The following is a 25,575-nucleotide window of genomic DNA, read 5'->3' on the forward strand; positions in this document are numbered from 1 at the left end:
TCCGGATAGGGCACCTATGGTGTACAAGTACCGCTACTCCATTCCTCTTATTTAGGGCCCTAGCCTCGTGTACAATCCGAAACGTGTGATCTCGTAAAGCAAACTTCGCGTTCTGTGGGAGATGCGTCTCCTGTAGGAACGCTATGTCGGGGTTGAGGCGTTTGAGTTCCCGGAACATGAGACGTCTTTTATTCGGGGCATTAAGTCCCTTAACATTTAAAGACAAAATCTTTAACGGCATGACGATGGGTGGAAGGTCACGCTAGTCTTATCTGGCAATCCCGCTCTGGTTTGACTTAGAGGAAGCACAGTGGGTCCAATGGCTGCCCCTCCCAGGGGCGGTAGAGAGGGAAAGTGGGGTTGAGAAAGGAACGAACTAGGGATAGGAGGGTAGGGTGAGAGAATGGAAAATGTAAAGAGTAACAATGAAAAAAACAGTAGCCTGGTCTTACCTATTGCCAGGACAATACGGGGTATATGTTGAAACCTCTCCAGAGCACCAATTGGGCCCCAGAGAAGTAGGAACATAGACCAATCAAGATGGGCACCCCTAGGGTGCCAATCACATTTAAATTGGAGACAGAGAACAAATCAACTAGAATTGGGAGATACCAAACGGTGGGTGGGAAGCTTTCGGGTCGCGTCAGGGCGTAGCCCAGTGTCGCGCCCCCCATTGGAGGGGCACTAAAAAGGGTGCCTGGGGGCAGCCGGCAAATCCGCTACCCCCTCCCCCTGCTCCGGCAACAACCAACAGCAGAGGGGGGGGGATACAGTGTTACCAAATACAAATGATGGTGGCCACCTGACTACGATCATGCATCCAAAATGGTATTATGTATACATGTAGCAATTTGTGTGTGAAGTGTCATGAGGTCGGAAGTGAAATTGACATGTTATACTTTCCGATTCAGGTCCCCCCACTGTGAGGGTGGGAGAATCCATCAGGGTCTAAGGCCACCTCCAGAGGTATCAATAAGGAAGTGTGGACTGCATGCGAAGGGATTGGCATTAGAAGGCATCACGTGAGAAAGAAAAAACAAAAAAGGAGTATATAGAGCACACACATACACTTCAGGCCGGAAGAAGAATCCCTCCTCCCCGGGGCCGTCAGCCGGGGCACTGGCCCATGGCCCCCATCCCCCGAGTCTACGGGCCCCGGAACGAGGATAATAGGGATAAGATACTGAGGGTTAGCACCGTGCCCGGGAAGGTAGTCAGTCTCCTGGAGACGTGGCCGGGCTCCGAATCAGAGAATGCCCACTACCACAACGATCCACTATCAGATCCCCCGGCCCCATCCCCCACCAGCATCATAAGCCTAGCATATACAGCCTCAAGTTAAACAAAAATGCATCTTCAACCAGCCCCGACACACTTGGAACAAAAAACATTTGACAGTGCCCGCCGCCCGCCGCCCCGCCAACGATCCCGCAACCCCTCTTAACAAAGAAACATACTAAAAAAAAACAATGTACAGCAATCGCCGGTCCCCCGAGACCCAGCAAAAATACATGAGTCGAGCGGGGGAACATGCTATAGTAAAAGGCAGAGAAGGGGCCCCGTCAGACTAATATGAAGAATATCAGGGCCATTTTCAGAGAGAGCGTGGAATCCCGCCCCTCCCGAGGCCACGATCCCACCTGCAATAGGGGCATCCCATAAAGCCAAGGATGCTGTCTATATGATCCCAGTTGTCAGGGCCCCAATCCCCTCCGGCCACTAACCCCTCACATACTAAAACACCAACACATCAGTTTAGCTCGGGATATAACCGAAAATGACAGAGCATTCGGAAAGGGAATAACTGCACATGACCTCCGCCGCCCGCCGCCCCACAATATTCCCGCAGCCCTTCCATAACGAAAAAAGTACATATAAGTCCCCAGACCCCGAATATCCCATAATAATCGAAACAATTTTCGGCTTCGGGTCAGGTGGAACAATGGGTATAGAAGGGGCCCCTTTGAGAAAGTCATCGCGGGCAACAGAGCCACGGGCGGGGATAGCGAGCAACCCTAACCCTCCCCAGAATTAACAATCCCACCCGCAGCAAGGGTGAACCAAAAGCCCCTTAGAGCCTTACGCAAGAGCCCGGCTACCATAGCCCCCATCAAAGAAGGAAAGTCCCCGCCAAGTGGGATCCAGCTTCCCCCCTCCCAAGCAATATGTACCCACCCGTGAGACCCTGCCATCTGGGACCTCAAACCACAGCTCGGGGTGAACAGCTGAGACCCCCAATCACCTCAATCCGCCGCCGCATACCATTCTCGGGGGAGGGCAGGCAGGACCTCCCCTGGCCCCTTCGGAACCGCGAAGTCCTCAGGGGTCCGGATCCCCAGCTCACTCAGGAATCTCTCCGGGTCGCCATCTGAAAATAAAACTTTGGTGCGTCCATCTCTGAAGGCCAGAAGCCGAAAGGGATGCCCCCAGGCATATTTAATAGAGTGCCGCTGCAGCAATTCGGTAATAGGGCGCCAGTCCCGACGTCGCTGTAGAGTCAGAGGGGTCAAATCCTGGAAAAGAGCAAGATCTGCCCCGTTGTGGACAATCGGGTGGTCTCTGCCGAACTTCATCAGGGCCTCCTTCGTTTGGTAGGAAAGGAATCTGATGAGTACATCCCTGGGACGCCGGTCATCCGCCCGTTTGGCGCGAAGCGCTCTGTGCGCCCGCTCGATATGCCCATAAATGATCGGGGATATTAGGAAGAAGCGGTTTAAAAATCCCCAAGACCACATCGCTCAGGGATCCTTCCCCCTCCTGCTCCGGCAGTCCTCGAAGGCGGATATTGTTGCGCCGTGAACGATTCCCAAGATCGTCGATTGCATAGCTTGCAAGGGATAGCTGAGAGGTTAGGTGGTTGATTTGGGCAGCTGCGGCGTTATGGGCCACGACAGTGGACTCCATCCGCCGCTCAAGCGTCTCCGTTCTCACCCCTAAAGCCTGTATCTCAGCCTTAACTTCAGCTGTGTTGCGGACCATCTCGGTAGCCAGGTAGCTGCGGACTTCAGCCAGCTTTGCCAGGATCTGACTGGTGTCGGATTCTGCAGACCCCATAGCTCCTCCGCTCGCTGGGCTCGAGGGCGAACGGGGTGTGCCCGGGCCCTCTCGTCCGCCATCTTGGGTGCTCGACCTCATGGCGCGAGAGGCCGCGAACATTTCGGGTACTGAGACCGTCTCCGTTGGTTTTTTCTTTTGGTTTCGGGGAGTCCTTTTGTCCATCGCATTTCCCCCACCTGGTATCATAGTTTCCAAGGTCAGTCTCTGCTAATGTAGGCTATTGGCACCGTGGTTGCAGCAGAGCTCTACCCAGACACGTCCAGCTCGCTCGGCTGCAGACCACGCCCCCTCCAATATGTGCATTTTTTTTGCAGTAAAACCCAACAGTATTATGACATTTACAGCTAAAATGTGAGGCGGAACTACAATTTTTTTTTTTACATTTTAAATTTCTCACAGTTTTTTAAAATTTTATTCATAATAAATTATATTTCATATATAAATATTTGATATGAAATGAAAGCCCTGTTTCTCCTGAACAAAATGATATATAATAAGTGTGGGTGCATGTAATATGAAAGAGGTGAATTACGGTTGAACAGACATATAGCGCAAATTCCAGTTTTTGTTTACGTTTTGTTTTGATCAGAACGTGCACTATTGACTCCGTCCTAAAGGGGTTAAATACCAACATTACATATAAATACACCTCTAAATTCAAATGCAAACACTACACAAAAGTACACTGCTGCTTACAAATGGCAACAGTACATAAATCACACATGCTTCATACAAAACATGCTAACATTCAAACACTGCTCAGTGCTAAATGCAACCCTGCAAGGATGGGCAAATGGTAGAACCCCAGTTGGCAATGGTTTGTGGTACAACATATGGGTATTTACCATTTGCCCATCCTTGCAATAGGAAGGGGAGCAAAACAATTCTTGCACCCGGGCACTCTCTATGTTAGTTCCGCTACTGGATTTAACTGCAGTAGTCACCAAGTGAACGATAATTTTTGTAACTAAATCATTTGAAAAGTTTTTCTAACAAATTGTGATCATTTGAAAATCTGATGCAAAATGAATAAATATGTTTCTTACCAAGGATGCTCTTCTTGAAAGTCGGGTTAAGGGCTTCTGGTCATCCTCTGGACTATTGATCTGCAGCTTGTCTAGGAGTTCTGGAGGTAGGCGGATATCCATAGGAAGAGAGAGCCTCTTGCTGACATCCTTCACAGCAAAAAAAATTATTACTTTAAAAATACCAGCACAATATGGGCACCAAAATATCAGAAAGCATATCTGGCTTTAAAATACACACAAAAAAAAAACCTTTAGAACAGACAAAACATGCCATAAAAATAAATGTAATAGGGGGGCAGGGCCTGAGAAGACTGGACGTGTTTCTCTCAGGCTCCTGCTATATCGAGCTAAAATCAAGCAGTTTTGGGCAGAAATCCCTGTTAAACGGGATCCCAAGCTACAAACTGACAATCAAGTAAGCCAGGAACGAGCTGTCTGACTCGGTTCGGACCTCCATCTCGAGCAGCAACTGTAATCCTCTCAGAGGTCTACCTGGACGAGCGCTGACTGCGGCGAGAGGCGGCCGATCTCTCGAGACAGTGCCTTCCACGTGGTGCTTCACTTCAGAAGCCCTGTCTCCCTCCCCCCCCCCGGGCCGACAGGAGTTATCCTGGCCCCCACTGGGAACCAAGAGCCACCATCTGACTGCAACGCAAACGACGCCCTGAAGGCCGTTTGGTGAAGCCAAGATGGCCGCAGCAGTGGATACCCTGCACAGCAGACCAAGCCCCGAGATCCGGCAGTGGGGGGAAGCGTTTAACCCCAAGTTTGAGGCACTCTGCCAGGAGTTCTGGCATCGCCTCAGCATGAGACCACAGCTACCTACCCCTCCCGCTGCACTGCTGAAACAGCGAGAACCCAATCGGAGGGACTCAAACGCACAAAAGCCTTCTCACATGGCGCCCTGTCTGCCGGGACCGAGAGCCACCAGAGATGCAGGCTCTTTCCAGCATCAACAAGCGTGGAAACAAATGCAGGCAGCGTACAGCACCACTCCGGGCCCCTGCCCGCTCGGGGGGAGTACAGAGTTTGACCCCCAGGAATGCCCAAAGCAGTGGACCTACAGAGCGGGCCCCTCTACAAGCCTGGGGTCGGAAGAAACACTCACCTAAGCATGGAACCGACATCTTGCGCCCGAGCTACCCTATCCACACCACAAACCTATCCTCACTCCAGCACGAGACCGTGAAGTGGAAGCAGAGCCTATCGATGACCTCACCGGACTGCCTTTGGACACCGTGGGGGGGCTCAATAACGAACGCTGATAACAGGGACTGCAGGGATTCCCCCTCAGTGGGCATTGGCTAGGGGGCACATAAACCAGTGTGGCGGTCTAACTGATAGGGGCCAGCCATAACACAGCTAGGCTAGTTTGACTACACTGAATATTTGCCTGCAAACTATTACACTCATAATACCCAGTGGCACCAACTAACTTGACAGGCACTAGCTACATGACTCAGACATGACACACTTGCCTAGCATAGGCCTAAACATCTTAAAAATCTGTGTCAGATACCAGTGGAATAGCTTGTCTAACTCATACTTAATAGTAATGTTAATGCTTTAATGACATAAATAAGCATGCTGATGTTTTAGTAACACAAACGACTAAGCCTGTTTTACACTGAGAACATACTATTAATGTTGAAGCTTTTTCTTGTTTAAAATTGTACCTCATCTTGTGACACAACCTTTCCAGTTTTAGCCTGATACTATTATAAAATGTGCTGTCAAATCGTATGCCATGTCTAACCAAATGTCTCTAATTAACTTGCCAATGCTATCGTGGCATCGCAAGGGAAATGTTAACTGTCTATACATGCACAAGAAAAATAAAGAATAAAAAAAATATATATTTATATGAAGAGTGGACATTACAGAGTTGTAGGTTGGATATAAAATGTATTGTGTACCTGCAACCTGTACTTAAAGGATCACTATAGTGTCAGGAAAACAAACTCGTTTTCCTGACACTATATTTCCCCTAGGACCCCCCGCCATCAGGGTCTCCCTCCTTTGGCGCTGAAGGGGTTAAAACCCCTTTCAGTTACTTACCTTAATCCAGCGCCGGGCTCCCTCGGCGCTGGTGACCTCTCCTCCCACTCCAACATTGGCTCCTGAGTGGAGCGGAATGCACATTCAAACAGTCCATAGGAAAGCATTTCTCAATGCTTTCCTATGGACGTTCTGCAGGTTGGATTAACCCTGCAATGTAAACATAGCAGTTTCTCTGAAACAGCTATGTTTACATCTGAAGGGTTAAAACCTGGGCGACCTGGCACCCAGACCACTTCATTGAGCTGAAGTGGTCTGGGTGACTATAGTGTCACTTTAAACAAATTGCTTTGGGATATACTGAAGTCTTAAATAAAAAAATAAATAAAACAAATTAAACTGCACTAGAATGAATAGGCATTAGTAGCATTATGAACACATAATCTCTGAGTTATGAGATGAGGATGAAGGGTGGTGGGGATCAGAGAAGGGGTATGATGCAAAGTAAGATACAAGCCATAACAGCATATTTCCCAACATTTCAAATCCCCAAAAAGGGCAAAACTAGGGACCTCCTATATAAGGAAACTTGGGATGTATGTAACCAGACATGACTATTTGCTAAATTATCTAGTGCATCCATGAATATGTTAAATGACGTATATGTTGTGTGGAAACAGAGGACATAGCATAATTATTAGTGTGTGAGTGGATGATTTGAATTTTGAGAAGATACTATAGAAAAATGGCACAGAGCAAAATCCAGCCTGATAGCAGTTAAAATATAACCTTTATTATTTTTGCCTTTAAAAAGGATCCAATCCAATAACATCAAAAGGATACATAACATTTATTATCTTAATAAATATAAGACAAATCATAAAGTTCCATGTTTTAAGTTTAAACTTAATATCTAGCTTAATGTAGCCCAAACTAAAGGATGTCAGATAAATCGAACTCTAGTATAACCAGTTACATAGATAGTCACTATATCAAATTATATCCTTTAGTACCCTAAGAGAGATAGCAAAATATTAAATATCAGATAAAAGAAAGTCCACGAACATTGGAGCAAAAAGTGACTCCCTAGATGGGTAGAGCTGCTAAATAGGGAAAGCTTAAAATAAATACTAAATCAAAACCAAAAAATAATAAGAAGCTAAAGAGGGAGGGGGAGGAGGAGAAAAAAGGAAGATGGGAGAGGGGGAAATATACTAATAAATCTATAAATTCCTGTTCTGTGCCTTCGAGGGCACCTATCCTAAATCCCTTGCTCCCCTGTTCTTACTGCATCCTAAGGCTATCAATACAAAATATTAGTAGTAAAGGATATAATTTGATATAGTGACTATCTATGTAACTGGTTATACTAGAGTTCTATTTATCTGACATCCTTTAGTTTGGGCTACATTAAGCTAGATATTAATTTTAAACTTAAAACATGGAACTTTATGATTTGTCTCCTATTTATTAAGATAATAAAGGTTATGTATTCTATTGATGTTATTGGATTGGATCCTTTTTTTAAGACAAAAATAATAAAGGTTATATATATTCCCCCCCATCCGTTTGCTAGGACCATTAAAGGTTGGTGGTCGCACCAAAGGACAGTATGTCTTGGTTCGGGTCTCTGGGGTATCAGGCTGGATTTTGCTCTGTGCAATTTTTCTATACCCTACTCACTGTGTTCATGCCCTATTCTTGTTTCCAGACTCCTTTTACATTAATATTTCCCCCTCGAAATGTATCTTTCTAATCAGTTTGCAAATATACTACTTTTTTTTGCAAATTCCCTGTCCATTTCTGTGTGCCATCTTTAGAGGTGGATATTTGTACACTTGATTTGTTACACTCTAGTTTGGCATGAGAGGTGAAATGGTCTTGTGATGATGAACGCCAAGTGGTTATGTAGCCTAAATTAGCCAGAACACATTTTTCAATTAATTTGAAAACATAAGACTCTAATTTTGCCTTATCAATTTCATGCTGGTGAATATATCATATATGTCCCCACCACTTATGTACGTGGAATGTGCAGGATACATCCACTGTTTACAAGCTCCCCAATCAGGTCTCGGCAATTTCGGTGAGATTTGACTACTGCTGGACTCCTTACTAGTGAAGCAGTCTAGCAATAGCCTCCCTGGCACTCTGCCAGGAATACAACCACTTTGGTACCATGCCAACATTAAAATCCACTGGGATTTCCTGCACATGCCAAATTTAGCATGTAACAGGGTGTTTCTGGATGCCGCAGACATGAAGCAGTCTGCCAATACTCTCTTGATTCTGCCCTGCTCATCCGAATCCTGTTAAACACACAAGAGTAAGGACTGACAAACCACAATTTTGCTTTGTTAGTTATTCTTATGCCTCACATTGAGTTGCTGTAGCCAGCATGAGCAACATTTAGAGCCCCTATCATACACCCATAAAACATAGTTGATACCACACCATTTTGGGGGGACAAAAAGATACCCCCCTGGATGTGTTTTGGCACTTTTGCCATGTGTTAGTTTCACCATAAATCAGTCACTTACAGAATCTTGGAAAAAAATTAGTCACTAAAGGGTTAAAGAATGATTTAGATTGCTTAAAAGACAACTCTTACTTATAATATCGTGTTGCTTATGCACAAAATCTTTAGACGATCCCACCATCTTGTAAAAAGCTTGACATGGTTCTGGCATACCAGTTAAGTGAGAGAAGATAAGAACATGAGGTGTGTAGATCTCCCCCCTTCTCCTCCCCACCGCCAACAGCCGTGGGGTCCAACAGACATTACAGGGGGTTCTTTGCAAAAAATGAGATCCCATATTCTTTAAAGAAACATTCAGAGCACCATAACCACTACAGCAGGGCTCCCTCTCAATTGTAAGTAGTCAAACTATTTTAATATGGTATGCCTTCTTACTTGGGCAAAATCAGGCGTCCCTCACCACCTACAAAGATCTGAAGCTCCTGCAATGCAGAGCTAGCTCGTAGGCTGAGATTGTCAGTTGATTGCTGTCAGCCAATGAGCTAAACCCAGAGAACTTCTGAGATAGTAAGCACTTTAGTGGCCCTCTTAGTGACAGCCAATAGAGAAAAGACAGTGTTTACATAGAAAAAACTGTAAGGACAGGCTAAAGACACCATAACAACTACATTAAGCTGTAGTGGTTCTGGCAAACATCGAAAATAAAGCTATGTTAGTTAAGCATGGGGTTAAATAGTTAAGTAGTAATGCAGTGTTTCCTTTTTTGCTTAAAAAAAAGTCAGTTCTGTGTAATGGATAAATGTATTTTTCTGTAAGGATGCACAGCAAGCATTTAAAGTGAAACTGTAACTTTATTTCTCCACTGCATACATTCTTAGGTGAAGTTTACTGGCATAAGAGAGGAAGCAAGGTAAGTAACGCAACAGCCCTTACATGTCCAGGATGAAGAAATGTAAGTAACGCGGTTACCTCTGCAGCCCTTACATGTCCAGGGTGAAGAAATGTAAGTAACGCGGTTACGTCTGCAGCCCTTACATGTCCAGGGTGAAGTAATTATCCCATGATGCTCTCAGGCATGCATAACCAGCTACAGAGAAATGCTTACTGTCCACGGCTAGCCAAACTGTAACTACCATCTTTTTGCCGTAGCAAAGAAATTGTTGATGTTATCTCATTTCATAAAAAGAAATAAAATGCTGAACAGATCAGCATCAAACAATCAGAAACAATCAACACAAGTATAAAGCCAAAGACAAGTACAGCTTTCATCATGTGCAAGTCTTTATGGGAGCCAGAGACCAACAACATTTGCTGAAGAATAAATTATCACTCTGCCACTTCATACTTCCCAAGTGTCCCTATCTAGGAGAGACAGTCCCTTATTTTCTATCATAATGTCTCTCTTTTCTAGGCGCTCCATGTTGTTGATGTGTATAAAAGAGCGCCACAGCAATAATACTCACAGCAGGAATGTGTCTTTCAATTCAATAAGTATGTTTAGAAATATGTGTAAATAAGATATGTTGTTCTTATTACCCCTTGTTACCCCTAAAATTTAATTGTCGATCACTATCCATTTGAAATGTTGGGAGGTATGTAGGACACTTCATGTTTTCTTCTTGCAGGATTACTTACCTCCATGGAGAGTCTACGGTGGGCTGCATTCCGGTAACTCAGTGAGGTGGGAGACAGACCCTCTCCGTCTACTGGAGAAATTGCAGCATTTCCTGGACTCAGGTGTGACAGCTGCAAATGTGAATGGCCAAGTCCTCAAAAGAAAATGAACAAATTAAACATTTGTTGAAACAATAGATATGTTATCCACTTCAGCCTATTGATTCACACTACTTTTTAATAATAGTGCATAAATCTGTCTTTCTGATATTTTACAAGTGAATGGAGAGAATACATCAGCTCAAGCAACTGTTAAATCATTTAAATTTGTTCTCAGCTAATCCAATGCTTTCCCACAGGAGATCGGCAAGGAGGCGCGCAGTGCCAAATGCCGCCCTGGCCAATCAGCATCTTCTCATAGAGATACATTGAATCAATCAGTGTCTGCATGCAGAGGGTGGAGGCACTGAATGGCAGTGCTGCTCACTGTGCAGCACTATCCCAGGTAGTACATCTAGCAGCCATTTGAGGAGTGGCCAATGGAGGAATCTCTAGGCTGTAATGTAAACACTGCATTTTCTCTGAAAAGACAGTGTTTACTGCAAAAGGTATGTAGGGACTGATTATACTCACCAGAACAAATGCAATATGCTGTAGTTGTTCTGGTAACTATAGTGTACCTCTAATGTTAAGAGTTTAACCCTTTTGCCATAGGTCCGTTTGTTATATAATTAATTTTGACACATATGATACATAGCTAGCAGATAAAAAAAGAATAAACCAAAAGCTTGTGATTGTAAATTTTGAATGCAATCTGGCAAAAAAAATAAAATGTATGTGCAATTACAGATGCTTGGCTTTATATTTGAAATTCACTTGGAATTCCAATGATTTTAACTTTAGTTAATAACTCTGCATGGCTTAACTTAAATATATGTATGCCTTAGAATCTGAATTCATTTTGAATTGGTAACCATTCTCACTTTAGTAAATAACAATATTAAAGGGACACTCTAGGCACATAGACCACTTCAGGTCATTGAAGTGGTCTGGGTGCACTGTCCCTGTAAGTTTAACTATGCAATTATAATGATTGATAAACTAATAATTACCTTGCAGGGTTAACTCCACCTCTAGTGGCTGTCTACCAGATAGTCAGCATTTCCGGGCTGTCAGGGCGACTTTTGGTCGCTTTGCATAAGGAAATCCAGCTTCAGCTAAAAGCCCATAGGGAAGCACCGATACAATGCTTTCCTATAGGATAGTTGTAATGCAATTGCGGCGCTTAACACGCATGCGCATTAGGTTGGATTCTTCAGCTTGAGACTCCTGTGATCTAGGCGGTGGCCGAAATGTTTGGGTATTTTTGTCTCCAGCCCTAGGTCAGTATACAGTTTCTGAAGGTGACCTTGTTGCACTTTATTTATGTGGATTAAGGTGTGGATACTGTGCACTTTATCTTTATTGCCCTTTTGATTGTATACTTATGACATGATATATTGTATCTAATTCAATAAATATTTTTGCATGAAATGGTGTGCTGGGGTTTCTTCTATTTGTATGTATAATCTTGATATGGTAACAAGGTTTTTAACCCATTCTAGCACCCTGCTTTAAAAATAGTGCATGTTTATAACACAGGGGATTACCTACTGGAGTTGAGCTTCCTATATGTCTTATATGTATATTATTCAGGTTGAAGATCTGGGCAAAATCCCAGTGGACTATAGGTCAGCATAAAAGTGTGTCATATGTGATGCCCAGGTCTATCTGCCACTGCATCTTTCTTAGTGTAAGAAACAAAAAATATCCATAATATGAGCCAAAGAAGGTAAAGAATGTCAGGATGGAAGAGAGACAAGAGGCGTAGAGGATAAGTAAGAAAGAAAGCATTGCTAAAAAAAAAAAAAGTAGCTCAAAATAAAACATTATAGAAAAAGAGAAGTGAAGGGGGCCAACACATGACCAGAAAATTTTAGATAGGAAAAAGGGAATGGAACGCTAATAGAATAAAAGAATATGCTTTGTGGATTTTCCGTCCTAAACGTCCTGCAGATAATGAGCATCTTCTAAGACAGTACCGTTGGTTGGCAGCTCCCTCTGTGTGTTTGATGCTTTTTTGCTCTTGTTATCCATTCGCCCACGCTACACAGCTCTGCCCCCTGCAAGATCCCTCTCTAATTAAGGATCTGTATCTCAGTTCTCTCAGCACTGTACATTGTGAAAGCCAATTTATCGGGTGCTGTCACTGCCAGTATCTGCCCATGCTGCCCTCTTCACCTCTTTTGATGCAAGGAAGTGAACAAAGGAATGTCCTGGGGGCTTCGGGGGACAAAGAAGGAGTGCTGAACTCGAAGTTACAGCACTGAATCTATTAGCAAGGTCCCTTAATTACAGTAATACAGCATGGCACAGTATGTGTCTTCTAGCAAAGTAACCCAACGAAAGGAACCAGTTTAAAAGGATTGATAACATGGGAAAAATCATTATGGCTAATTGACAGGTATGATTAGTTACACAATACCCTATTTATTGGAATAGGGATAGTTATTCCTAAGAGTCTAACACATTTATTCACTACATTCAGGCAATACTATTCAGAGCAATTCGTCGTCAAATCAATCTTTAATTCTTAAACAATTAAGTGATTGAATGCATATTCATTCTTTAGACACAGTAATAAAAAAAAAAAAAAGTAAAAATAATTAAGCAGAGGTCTTCAGGACTCCTAATAACCATAGGTGACAGTTGTATGACCCCCAAATTGAATCAGACAATGCATTCTGGGTGACGGGTAAAGGAAAAATGTAATAAAAAAAATATAAAAAAATAAATAAAAATAAAATATAAATATTTATTACATACCATAACCTATGTGTGCAATATTTTGTATTGCATACATACTGTATAAGTTAATACCTCTTTTTTGTGCTTTTCCTGGGTTATCCTTGCTCTGTGGTGGCGGCCATCTTTAATTCCTCTTTGGTCACAAGCCAAGTTTATACAACTAAAAACCTTAGGTAATTAAAAGCTAGTGTACTATCTCAAAGTAATCTACAACCTACAGAATCTACAGAAAAGTCGTGATTTTGTCTAGATGGCCTATCATACATAGGTAAGCCAGCAAAAGCACAAAAAGATGTATTAACGTATATAACGTATAAGAAACATGGCTATTAAAGGTAACATATTATTTTCTGTAATAATACAAAATGCTGATATGCTTCCTTATAGAAGGCTATTCATAGAAAGTTAGCAAATTCCCAGTCCCTTCCTGCCCTCTTAACCTCCTCCCCTATTCCCTTCCTATTGGGGTAGTACCTTAATAGCCAAGCGGTGTAGTTACTAGGCAACCTTCGGCACTCCAGATGTTGTGAACTACATCCCCCATAATGCTCTTACACCCATAATACTGGCAAAGCATCATGGGAGGTGTAGTCCAAAACATCTGGAGTGCCGAAGGTTGCCTATGCCTAGTAGTACCTCCTGTGATAATACCTAAATGTAGCTTCTGCCACTCATTGGGTAAGTAGTATAGGATAGAACTTATGACTCTTGGTTTTAGGGGTTCTAGGAAGTGGGCAGTGACTGGGGATTGTACACTCAATGCCTTCTTGATTATTAACACACTTAAAATATAGTGAATGGAGCTGCCCCACATTTGGTTTCAATGTGGGTTTGTTGAATATCCAGATTTCTATTTTTTAATAGCATGATTCCTCCTTATACATTATCTCTATAGATTTTCAAAGTGTCTGGAATGAAGGTACAAGGTACCTAATGAAGGCACACGTCTAGTGAGTCAGTGTGAATTTAAAGGGGAAAAAAATTTAACACATATTCCCCCTTTCTATCATTGAAGGGGTTGTGAGTATATAAAAAATGTGCGTATATAAGCTCACTTTCCTCTTACTCTTTCCTGTGATTTTGCAGATACATATGTTAGTAGTGTGTATCAAGCTACTTTGTGGATTTTCATCCCAAAATGACACATAGTCATAGATTATTCATAATTATGTTTTGATTAATGCAACCCTGGTTTAAAGAGACAGTGTTGGCAATTTCATCTCATTGAATTAGTTATAGTACTTGGAGTCCTTTGGCACTGTCCCTCCATTCATGTAAGCTCATTGAGCAGGGCCCTCAACACTTCTGTTCCTGTGTGTCCATCTTGTCTGGTTACAACTACATGTTTGTTCGTCCATCCACTATAAAGCGCCGAGGAATTTGTTGGCGCTATATAAATAATAACATAATAATAATTCAGTGTTAAACCATTTTGAGCAGTTTAACATGATGGTCCATGGCTATGAGGGTATGAGGGTCCATGGCTGCCCACAGTCTGGCTCCTACTGGACGTATAGACAAGGCAAAGATTATACACACTTCCTTATAGACATATCAAATTATACCAGCAATGGGAGTTGTTATAGGCTGAAAGCAGTCAGCTGACACTATTGGCCAGGCACAGCCAACCATTGCTGCTCAGGAAAATGCTTCCTCATTAGCCCAAGCAGCACAGAAGCGATAGGGACTCTCATTTAACATTAAATAAAAGGACGCAAGACACTATAACTTCTTCAATAATATAAAACCGTTAACGTGTCTACAGTGTCAATTTAACGTTGACAGTTGCTTTAAAGCTGATCTCCTGATCATGAAAAAGGTACATCATAAAAGGAATTCTCCAAGCACCATAACCACTGCAGCTTAGGAGAGCCTACAGAAGTTCCTGCTTAGAAGCATCCGGTTCTTTACCTTTAGTAATGGAGGTGGGGAGCAGATCTTGGTGGACAGCACACCAGGTAAGAAGTCTAAGCATTCAAAAACAGGTTAACTACTTAGTACAACAGGGGGTTCCGGGGCCCTCCTGAAACCATAACTACTACAGCTTGTAGTTTTGCTTTAAATAAATATGATTTTATTTTAATAGATAAAAAATTACGTTCCACAGAGCTATTTACAGGATAATTACAGGTGCTGACTTTATAGGTCATCATGCTGTTTGTAAGAATTTAAAAATGTTCCTTACTTTGCTTTGTACTAAAGAAAGTTTTCCAAGTTTGGAAGTCTATTTTGCGGTTTAAATTAGGTAAGTATTCCCATTTGTAGATGTGCAATGGATGCAAAGTAAACCAATTAAAATAACATTTGACGTGGCTCGTTTCCAGCTTTTACATTTATTTTATGTTAAAGGGAAACCTTTGTATTTTTTTATATTGTTAAGAAATAATATTTGTTTGCCTTATTTTGGAACACAGAATTGTTAAATACCTATTTTCAGAGCCTTTTCTGGCTTACCGTTGCTCTGTGTGGTCACAGACACATTTACATGCTCTTTAGGTCCACATATCGGACATATCTGGGAAGTCTGATTGCCTGAAACCAGATCAGAGCTAATTTTTTTCAGATGGCAGATATTTACGTATGACATCTGTATTTGTGAAAACACACTAGCTTTCAATTACTAGTATGGACTTTGGTTGAATAAAAAAAATGATGGTTTCCCAAATGGAACAAGGGTAATGAAGGAAATGCACTAACATGCATGTAAGAGGCCATGACACATTAAACCCTTTAGATTTATTTATAATAAAAAAAAATCTGATAGTTCATTTTAATCTAGTGGCTTTTACTTTTACAACAAAAATAGTTTTGCGCAGTGATAATATCAATCGGTTGTGTATATATGGCAAGCGCTAGACATTTTACTGTCCACAAATGCTCACGATTCTGTGAGTGTTCACTGTTTTTTAACATTCAGTGCTTTTTTTCAGTAGGTAACGAATGTGACATGCAAAAACAGACTGATCTAAATGACAATCACAGATGGCTAATGCATTGCCCCGTATTTTAATTATAAATTGATTTATTTTCATGTTCTTAGAATCATTTGCAATTCAATTGACTTATAAACAAAAACATTAACCCTTCCCATGCAGGCACTGCAGAGTACAATATCTTGCATATGAACACGTACCAACTGCATTATCATGCCTTGCTCATGTTAACCTGCAGTTTTATATTGATTTGTGACTCCCGTTCTGTAAAAGGTCACTTACCTTCGGTGTGCTGGCTGTTCCTTTGGTTATATTGCTCTGTAAATTCTGCCAGTGACTCCTCGATGGTCTCCGTCCTTGGGACTGAAAGAGAGAATCGCCTCTTGAAAGTTTTCATCTTGTTCATGATCACTGGCTAGCTCCTAGGAGGGCGAGAGAGTGGAGGAACAGTGTGTGAGAGCAGAGACAAGGGAAATAAGAGGAAGAGACAGGTTGTATGAGAGAGAAAGAGATGGGGGTTGAGTGCAAAGGAAGAAGGGAGAGGAGTCTTAATGACAAGGAGAGCAGACAGTATATACACCGCAGAATGAAGCTTGTCTTGCCACGACACAGATATTTAGTTAACGTTCAAGCAAGGCATGTCAGGAGAACAGGGATTACGACTATACAGAGGCTCAGTGAATGAGACCGCATCGAGTAGAAGCAGTGAGTCAGACTGTGAAATGTTGCAGTGTAGTATATACAACAAGTAAGGTGAGAGATGACAAGTTGCAGGTAACTTGAGATAGCAGCAGCATCATAGAGAGAGCAAGGGACCAGTGTTAGAGAGGGAGCAAGTACAAGCTGGCTTGGTAAGGAACAGTTATGTGGGAGTATGCATCTGCTCAATAGCTTATCTGTGTCTTATCTCTCTATATTGGGGGATTCGACATTATCCCCTTTCTGCAAATCAAGACACCATTTAACTGAAGACATGTAATCAGATTGCTAGTTCTTCAGATTAGAACACATTATTATTATTTTACTATTTATATGGCGCCATCAGATTCCGTAGCGCTGTGTACGATGTGGCTCCATTTATGCCTGCTTATATAACTCCGCTATAATGGGTGCTCTTTCTCTATTATTATTATCATTATTATTATTGCTGGTACATTATATTCTGCGGCGCTGTACAGTTTGGGAAATAGACAGTACAATTTAAACATATCAATACAAAAGTTAAAGAGGGCCCTGCCCTGTGAATGGAGATCTAGCCCCTGACGTCCTTTTATACAGAGTACTTTGCTAGAGAGACCATAAGCTTACAATCTAAAGATCTATGAATCCAACATAAAAGCATCATATTTAGTAGAGAGATCTCAACCAAAGTTAAATTATTTCTCTTTTATAAACATTTTTGTTTCAACTTTTCACCGTACGTTTGCTTGTCTGTGATAGGAGTTACATGATGCTATTGAGCATTTTAAAATCAAACTTGACATTAATTAAAGGGACACTATAGTCACCCAGACCACTTCAGCTCAATGAAGTGGTCTGGGTGCCAGGTCCCCCAGGTTTTAACCCTTCAGATGTAAACATAGCAGTTTCAGAGAAACTGCTATGTCTACATTGCAGGGTTAATCCAGCCTCTAGTGGCTGTCTTCCTGATAGCCGCTAGAGGCGCTTCTGCGAAGCTGGATGCGAAAATTCCACTCCACTCGGGAGCTGACGTCGGCGGGGGAGGAGAGGTCATCAGCGCCGAGGGAGGCGCTGGATTAAGTGGCTGAAGGAGTTTTAACCCCTTCAGTGCCACGGGAGGAGGGGACCTAAGGTTTATACAGTGTCAGGAAAACGAGTTTGTTTTCCTGACACTATAGTGATCCTTTAATCTTAGCATGTTCTCCCTTTTTTATTGTTGGATTGCTAATATTGTGGCACTTTTATTCTGTGATATCATTGTTTAGCTACTCTGAGAGCAGTCACAGAATGTGTGTCCATTGGCCAAGCAAGTGTTAACTTTCATAGCACATCCCTGCTAGGTGTAGTCACTTCTGCTTTTTTTTTCTGGAAATTGTTTCCCTGGAATTTGTTATCCACACTCAGTAAATATATCCAGCATTTATGCCGAATCTCACTTACATGCCTGGCCATCAGTAATGTAAATTTGATTTCTAGTGAAACCCATACCAAAATAAATGCAAAACACTGAGAATTAGAAGTGCTAGATTTGAAAGAAAATAGAGTTCATTAGAAACAACAGTATGTTTGGAAGACAATGCCAAAATGCAAACAGGGTTGAAAGTGAATCGTAAACTTAGAGGGACACTAAGGGCACCAATGCATTTGATACGTCTTGGCATCATTAATATGCTGGATTTTGTTTGCATGCTTAAATCTTTATAGTTTTTTGCACCAAAAGCCTGCCTCTTTAGCCACAAGCCATTACTCTAAAAAAAAGACTTCCTTATCAACGGTATGTATACAGCTCAGCCACTGACACAGCACTGAATGATTTGAACTACAAAACAACCCGCATTAGAAGGCGAGGATACGGGGGGCGGGGCTTGACTCGCAAGCTGGCCAGACGTGTCTCTGTGAGCTCCTGCCAGCACGACCATTAAATCCACTAAATCTGCCAGAAAAGCAGCCGCCTTGCCTTGCGGTCTACTTGGACTGCGGACCCGACAGCTGGGGGAGACGTCCGATATCCCGCTGGGGATCACGCGGTTCGAGGTACCGACACAGACACCCCGTTGCACCCCCCCCCCTTTGGACCGGTGGGGGTTATCCCGGTCCCCACTGGGCAAGCAACAAACCTGAACAGCTCGTCAACTGTAAAATCCCAGACCGCATGGTGGAGCAAAGATGGCCGCCATACAGAGGCACTCCTTACAACAGGCAAGCTTGCAGAATCTAGACTGGGTGCAGAGCTTCGAGGCCCGGTTCGAACAGCTATGCAGAGATTTCTGGACCCACATAGCCAAGCCTCCATGTGAAAAGGAGCTCTGCAGACACACAGAGAAAATCACCCCAGCAAAGCAGTGAAAGCGGGTGGAAGGCGGAGGAGACAGGCGTCAGCGAGATATGGAAAGCACGGCGACCCCGACTATCCTGCCTACCCCATGAGTGGCAGGCCTGTGCAAGCCGACACAAGGAGTCAGAGGGACAAGCCTGGAGACTCTGGCTCCCTCGCAGGGGGCTCTGGACTTAGCCTGACGGCCACGGGAATAGGTTGAGTCAGCTATATGTGAAGGGACGCTTGTTATATGAATGCCGGTACCCGCAGCTTCTTTCCCCTCATAATATTGCTCTTCAGTTGCCATGTATATTTGTATAATTTTTAATATACTATGTATAGCCTTGTTATATCTAGCACGTCCACAACCCTCTGACCAGCCTAACCGGTTGCATGTTAATTTAGACTCACAAATGTGCTGCCTAATAACCACTGAAGTGCTCTCTATTGTGCTCAAACTATACCATACCCTTCAGACAAACAATAGGTCAGCTACCTAGACTGCTTTTATAAACGCTCACAATGGCATACCTACTGACACACTAGGTGCGACCATACTTTGCTATACAAATTGCGCCTGAAGTTATGTTCACGCTCAATGCCTCACCACTCTCCGACACAGCCTGTGTTACCCTGTTAGTTACTTTCAATTTTTATTTTATTTTTTTCTTCTTAAGTATGAACACTGCTGTTGGGAAGCTGCACGCTCGTTTGATCTCATACAGATTGTTATTTTCTAGACATGTCTGCCTAGCTAAGTATGTTTTTAAAACAAAAATGTGCAAAAATCTATATACCACTGTTTAACCTATCCATGTTTAACCAGAAATGTACGCTGTTGTGGTGTATGAATACGCTTGTACTCACCTGCACAACAAAAAAAAAAAAAAAGCGAGGATACCCCGGGAGACATATTGTAAGGATATCAGAACCTGTTTGTAGTTTCTCTAACAGTACCTCCCTGGAAATCTTAAAGAAGGGAGGATATGACTGCTGGCAGGGATAAGGGGTTGGGTCATAAGGGGATACATTGTGGCACATGGGGGACATTAAGATGGGGAGAAAGGGGAGGGTACTCACCAGTTCCCGGGCAGAGGTGTAGTGTTGCTAGCTTCCCGCCCGCCCACCCAAAAATATGTTTATGATGGTGTTGCTGTTGGTTGTGTGCTGTTGTTTTCTTTGTTTGTCACAGCTCGCGGTAGTCCTGGCCAGCGAAGAGGTTTGGAAGAAAGTGCCCAAGCGGCTTGGGGAGTCGCAGCCTGCTGAGAGCTGATGGCGGGGGCAGGCTGCTCCGGACTTGTAGGTCATTTGATAGAGCTGTCTGTTGGTTATCCCCCAACAGCTGACAGGTTGTGGACGCTGGCGATAATCTATGATAATCTATTAATAAAGCTGTGGCTGTTGCCCTTACCCATACAAAAGGTGTTGTGTATTTATTGGGCAATGGGTGATGGGGGATTTTGGTCCGGGGTCAGCAGTCAAGTCTGCAGACAGGGTGTAAGTTAAAAGCTACTCACTCAGTGCTGTTGGTGCTGAGACTGTGTGCATAGTTTTGATAAAGGAGTCTTTCGGGTATGATGGTTGTGGCTAAGGAGGAACACTTATGGTGCAGAATTCTGCAAAACATTTATCTTTTTTTGTGCAAAAACTACAAGATTTAAACATGAAAAAAATACAGCATATTAATGCATCCAAAATCTATCAAATGCATTGAAGGGATTATATATTGTAAGGAACACAAAGCTTTATTCCTTACACTAAACTTCCCGCTGGCCATCCACCTAACTCACGTCCCCCCTCCCAGCACTGTAAAAGTTAAAAAAACGGTGCTGGGTCGGCACTCAGCTACTCCCCATTGCAGCAATGCTTTGCTATGGGGATTTACCCGACGCTGGATGTCCTCATGCATATCGTGAAGACTTCTAGCATCAGTTAGGCAACCAAAAGTTGCTTAGCAAGCAGGAAGTGCCTCTAGTGGCTGTCTGATTGACAGCCACTAAAAGGACTCTAAGTCTTAAAACTGCAATGATTTACATTGCAGGACTAAGGGGGACAGGGACATTGCACCCAGACCACTGCAATGAAATGAAGTAGCCGGGGTGAAATTGAAACACACAGAAATGTGATATATAGGCGCTTATAGAATCGTGACGTGTAATAGCTGCTAAACACTTGGGAACTCCACAAACCCAAAGCATAAAAGAGAACACAGAAGGAACAAAACTCAGTGTTTAGGTGATGTACCTACCACTTAAAACAACCAAGTGGGAGTGCAGCGCTACAAAATTAAATCAAAGGCTTACCCCTCAACATATACAGGAGGGGTATATAAAAGTGGTATATAATCGTATATATATATATATCTCGAGTAGTATATAAAACAGAAAAAAGAAGAGAAAACACTAATAGTGTAACTCTGTCATAAAGGGGAATGGTACAATATATAGTAAATCCAAACTCACATTTGGATGCCACACCGGTATTGCAAAAAATCCAACAATGCAAATGGCTGTATATTTCCCTGAGATAGTTATGAGTACTGGAACTGGCCAGTAGGGTTATGCTGTGAGTCAATGTGTGCTGTGTATGGAGAGAGGAGGGGGATAGGAATTTACATGACAATCCTGCCCCCTTCACTCACTGGACCCGCATGGGTGCTACATTCAGCAATTGCAGACAGCAGTGCCCCAACCTGTAGCTAACAGCACCCAGCAGAAGACTTAATTTCAGGAAAAACAAGTAAGATACACAGGGGGGAGGACGGAGAGATAAAAGTGGGGGGAAGACAAGTAGGAGGTCAGGCGAGGAGGACAGAAAAGCTGTGGCATAGATTTAGAAAGAGAGACACAAGTGGGGGTTTGGGAGAGGGTGGGTGTACCTGTATATAATAATCTGGGGCTGATATAAATAACAGAATAAGTTCTATTTATGTAGACTTAAGAAAAACACTAACATACTAGATGTACCACCATTCAAGGGTCCTTACATGTGCTGTTGCAAGGAAGTCCCTTCAATGTTCTCTGGTAATCTAAGGGTTTAACATAAAAAGTATGGTTTGTCTTTAAGATGTACTTTCTTAGTGCACCTCTCAGACATTAATACATGTATTTATAATCTCAACCCAACTTCCAAAATCACTTTTCAAACTAAGATCCTGTACCATGATATCACACAGTAATCACTGATATATTAACCTATGTAAAAGTGTTTTGCCTTGCAGGATTATACAACACATAAGTAACATATTGCTTAGCAAATATAAGTGATAAAGTTAAAATGAATGAATTATGGTTTAAAAACTGGTGCCAGCAATCAGACCCAGGGTGGCATTTTTTTTTTTATATGAAACTTGGTTTGGCTCAGGCTAAATGTATTTAGATGACATAGAGGGTTGCCCATGGGTATTAAAATCAATGGCATTTTGGGTGAGCCAATGTGGTTTTCATATAGGAAGACCTTGGTTACTTATTCATAAATCACCATTAAAATGCATTGAGTTGATGGTGCCACTTTGGTGCCAGTTTTCTATTTGAAACGTGGTTTGGCTCAGGCAAAATGTTGTTGGATGACATAGGGGGGACCCCAGCGTATTCAAATCTATGACATTTTGCATGGGCCAAGTCGGCTTCAATATAGGAAAACCTTGGTTAATTATTCAGAAATCCCCATTGAAGAAAGAAATTGAGTTAATGGTGCCAATTTGGTGCCAGTTTTTAATCAAAATTGTGGTTTGACTCAGGTTTAATATTATTGTATGACAAAGAGGGCGTCCAGTGTTTAGAAATTAATGCCCACGGGGGGGCAGGGCCGGACCTGCAAGCTGGCCAGACGTGATTTCTAGAAACTCGTGCCAAACCAAGCTTGATTACAACCAAATCTGCAAAAAAAAGAGGCAAATTGCTCAAAATACAGCACAGCTGGCATCTCTACTGAAGTGGACGCTAAGGGTCCACCAAAATAACGATTCCTGCTTATATTATCCTGTTATCTGGACCTGCGGTCTACGGAAACTGTGGATCCGACGGCTGGTAGAGATGGGCGATCTCCCGCTTGGAACCGCACACCTCGCAGTGCAACCACTGAAACCCCGCTGCCCGCCCCCAGCTTTGGACTGGTGGGGGTTATCGCGGTCCCCACTGGACACACTTACCACACCACAAGCGGATAGCCTGTTTTCTGCTACTCGTAAGGCAACGTGGCGGAGCAAAGACGGCCGCCGCAACAAAGCCTGCACTACAGCAATCAGACCCAGGGAGCCAGGATTAGGTGCGGAGTTTCGAGGCCAGATTCGACAAGTATTGCCAAGATTTCTGGGCCCGGGTGGCCGGCTGCCCCCAAGCTCCTACAGTTCATGTCCTCACCCACCACCGACCGCAGAGTCTGATGACTGCAGCAGCACTCTACTTTGACCCGTGACAGGGCAAGGTTAAGCTGAAACCCGCTGAGTGAGTTCCTGGCACAGTGCTGGTGGCGGGGAAACTAAAGATGGTGCCTCAAAAATGGCATAGTCGACGGCGCCCCGGTCCTACTATGTGTTGCTGCACCCCTGAGTCGCTGATCAGCATGAGACAACCCAAACCACATCACACACACGCCTGGATGGCCCATACTCGTTGTGCTGCGGCGAAATCCGGCAGCATACCTCGGGATAAGGCTCTGCATGTGGCTCAACAGGACACACGTGAAGTGGCTAAGCTAAAATACACTTCTGCTGGGGACTGGCAGGGGGGTATGGTTAAACGGGTCACCTGTGACCACTCTACCTGGGTCAATGTGCATTATATGTCTGGCATAGGCTGAGCTAGTTACTAATGAAGGGCAGTTTATGTGCTGAGCTACAGACTTTATCAACATTAGTACAGTGATTAATATCTGTGTGTATCACTGTTCGCAGTCCTGACATACATGCCTAGCAGAACCTGCCATTCTTAAACACATTATCGCCTGCAGAAGGCTACAACCCTGCCTGCATAAAAGTTGTTTATATTGACCTGTTGTCTTACCATCTTAATTACTATCTGGCTTGGTGGACACTTTTTCTGATCTGACGCTCACACCCAATGGAATTTTCCTTACCATGGGGACAATCCCTTTCTCTACTATATATCATTCTCCCCACATGTTTATCAGGGTTGTAGTGGCAACGGCCTGTCTCTTCAACTAAAAATTGTGCTGTTATTAATTGCCATGATATTGTTTGTTGTATTTTCTCCCATTCGCTTGGAAGTGCTGTTGTGGCACAACAAGCTTGTTTTGTAACCCTAAGCACTGAAAAATAAAGTATATAAAAAAAAAAAAAAATCAATGCCAACATGGATTTAGTTTAAATGGCAATGATTTGAAGGTGGCATCTTAATACCCCCCTTAAAGGGACACTATAGTCACCTGAACAACTACAGCTTAATGTAGTTGTTCAGGTATGATCTATAGCTCACTGCAGGCAATCTAATGTAAACACTGTATTTTCAGAGAAAATACAGTGTGTACATTGATTGATAGGAATACCTCCAGTGGCCGTCACTCAGACGGCCACCAGGGGGACTTCCTATCATGTAGGGCCCTAAAAAGGCCTTGTACACGTCAGACATATTAAAATACGTCTGACGTGTGCAGGAGAGAGAAGGCACCGTGTGCGCGCCTTCTCTCTCCTGCCTGTCAGCAGAGGAGAGGGGGCAGGCAAAGCTGTCAGTCAGCTCAGCTCGCGGCCGCGCACACCGCGCGCATGCGCGGTAGTGCGCTCAGGACTTCAGAGGGCGCCCACCAGGGGGACTTCCTATCATGTAGGGCCCTAAAAAAGCCTTGTACATGTCAGACATATTAAAATACGTCTGACGTGTGGAGACTATAAGACTGAAGCAGATACTCAGACTGTTTTCCAAAACAAAGGATAACCTAATAAATGTGCCTGTAACTGTGCATGCCAGTACAACTCAGTTGAAACCAGCCAAAGACTAGCCAAGAATGATTAAGTTATTCGTTTTATTACCTATTCTGCAATATTATTGGCCAAAGCTTCCATTTGAACCCATACTTTCTAAAGTGATTTCACCTAGAGCAGTGATGGCGAACCTTTTTGAGCCCGAGTGCCCAAACCGCAATACATGCCAACTTTTTTTTCCTTAAAGTGCCAACACGACAATTGCGTGTGTGTGTGGGGGGGTGCGTGTGTGTGTGTGGGGGGGTGCATGTGTGTGTGTGGGGGGGGTGCGTGTGCGTGCGGGGGGGTACGTGTGTGTAAATGAGGGGTGCTGTGTGTGTGTAAATGAGGGGTGCTGTGTGTGTAAATGAGGGGTGCTGTGTGTGTGTGTGTGGGGTGCGGTGTGTGTGTGTGTGTGTGGGGGGTGCTGTGTGTGTGTGGGGGGGGTGCTGTGTGTGTGTGTGTGGGGTGCTGTGTGTGTGTGTGGGGGTGCTGTGTGTGTGTGGGGTGCTGTGTGGGTGGGGGGGTGCTGTGTGGGTGGGGGGGTGCAGTGTGGGTGGGGGGGTGCTGTGTGTGTGGGGGGGGTGCTGTGTGTGGGGGGGTGCTGGGTGTGTGTGTGGGGGGTGCTGGGTGTGTGTGGGGGGGTGCTGGGTGTGTGTGGGGGGGGTGCTGGGTGTGTGTGTGTGGGGTGCGGTGTGTGTGTG

The 25,575-nt window shown here is 43.6% G+C and overlaps 1 protein-coding gene across 1 annotated transcript in view; it reads right to left on the minus strand.

Moving 5' to 3' along the window:
- CDK18 (cyclin dependent kinase 18) overlaps positions 1-25,575 on the minus strand; it is a 179,545-nt gene that overhangs the window by 87,847 nt on the left and 66,123 nt on the right. The window contains exons 2-4 of the mRNA XM_063451355.1: positions 16,239-16,378; positions 10,198-10,331; positions 4,104-4,232 (exon numbers count right to left, since the gene is read on the minus strand). Coding sequence (XP_063307425.1) covers positions 4,104-4,232; positions 10,198-10,331; positions 16,239-16,362 — 387 coding nt within the window. The 5' untranslated portion in view covers positions 16,363-16,378. The remainder of the gene's footprint in view (positions 1-4,103; positions 4,233-10,197; positions 10,332-16,238; positions 16,379-25,575) is intronic.

Source organism: Pelobates fuscus, chromosome 1 (assembly GCF_036172605.1).
Source record: "Pelobates fuscus isolate aPelFus1 chromosome 1, aPelFus1.pri, whole genome shotgun sequence".
NCBI classification, from domain to species: domain Eukaryota; kingdom Metazoa; phylum Chordata; class Amphibia; order Anura; family Pelobatidae; genus Pelobates; species Pelobates fuscus.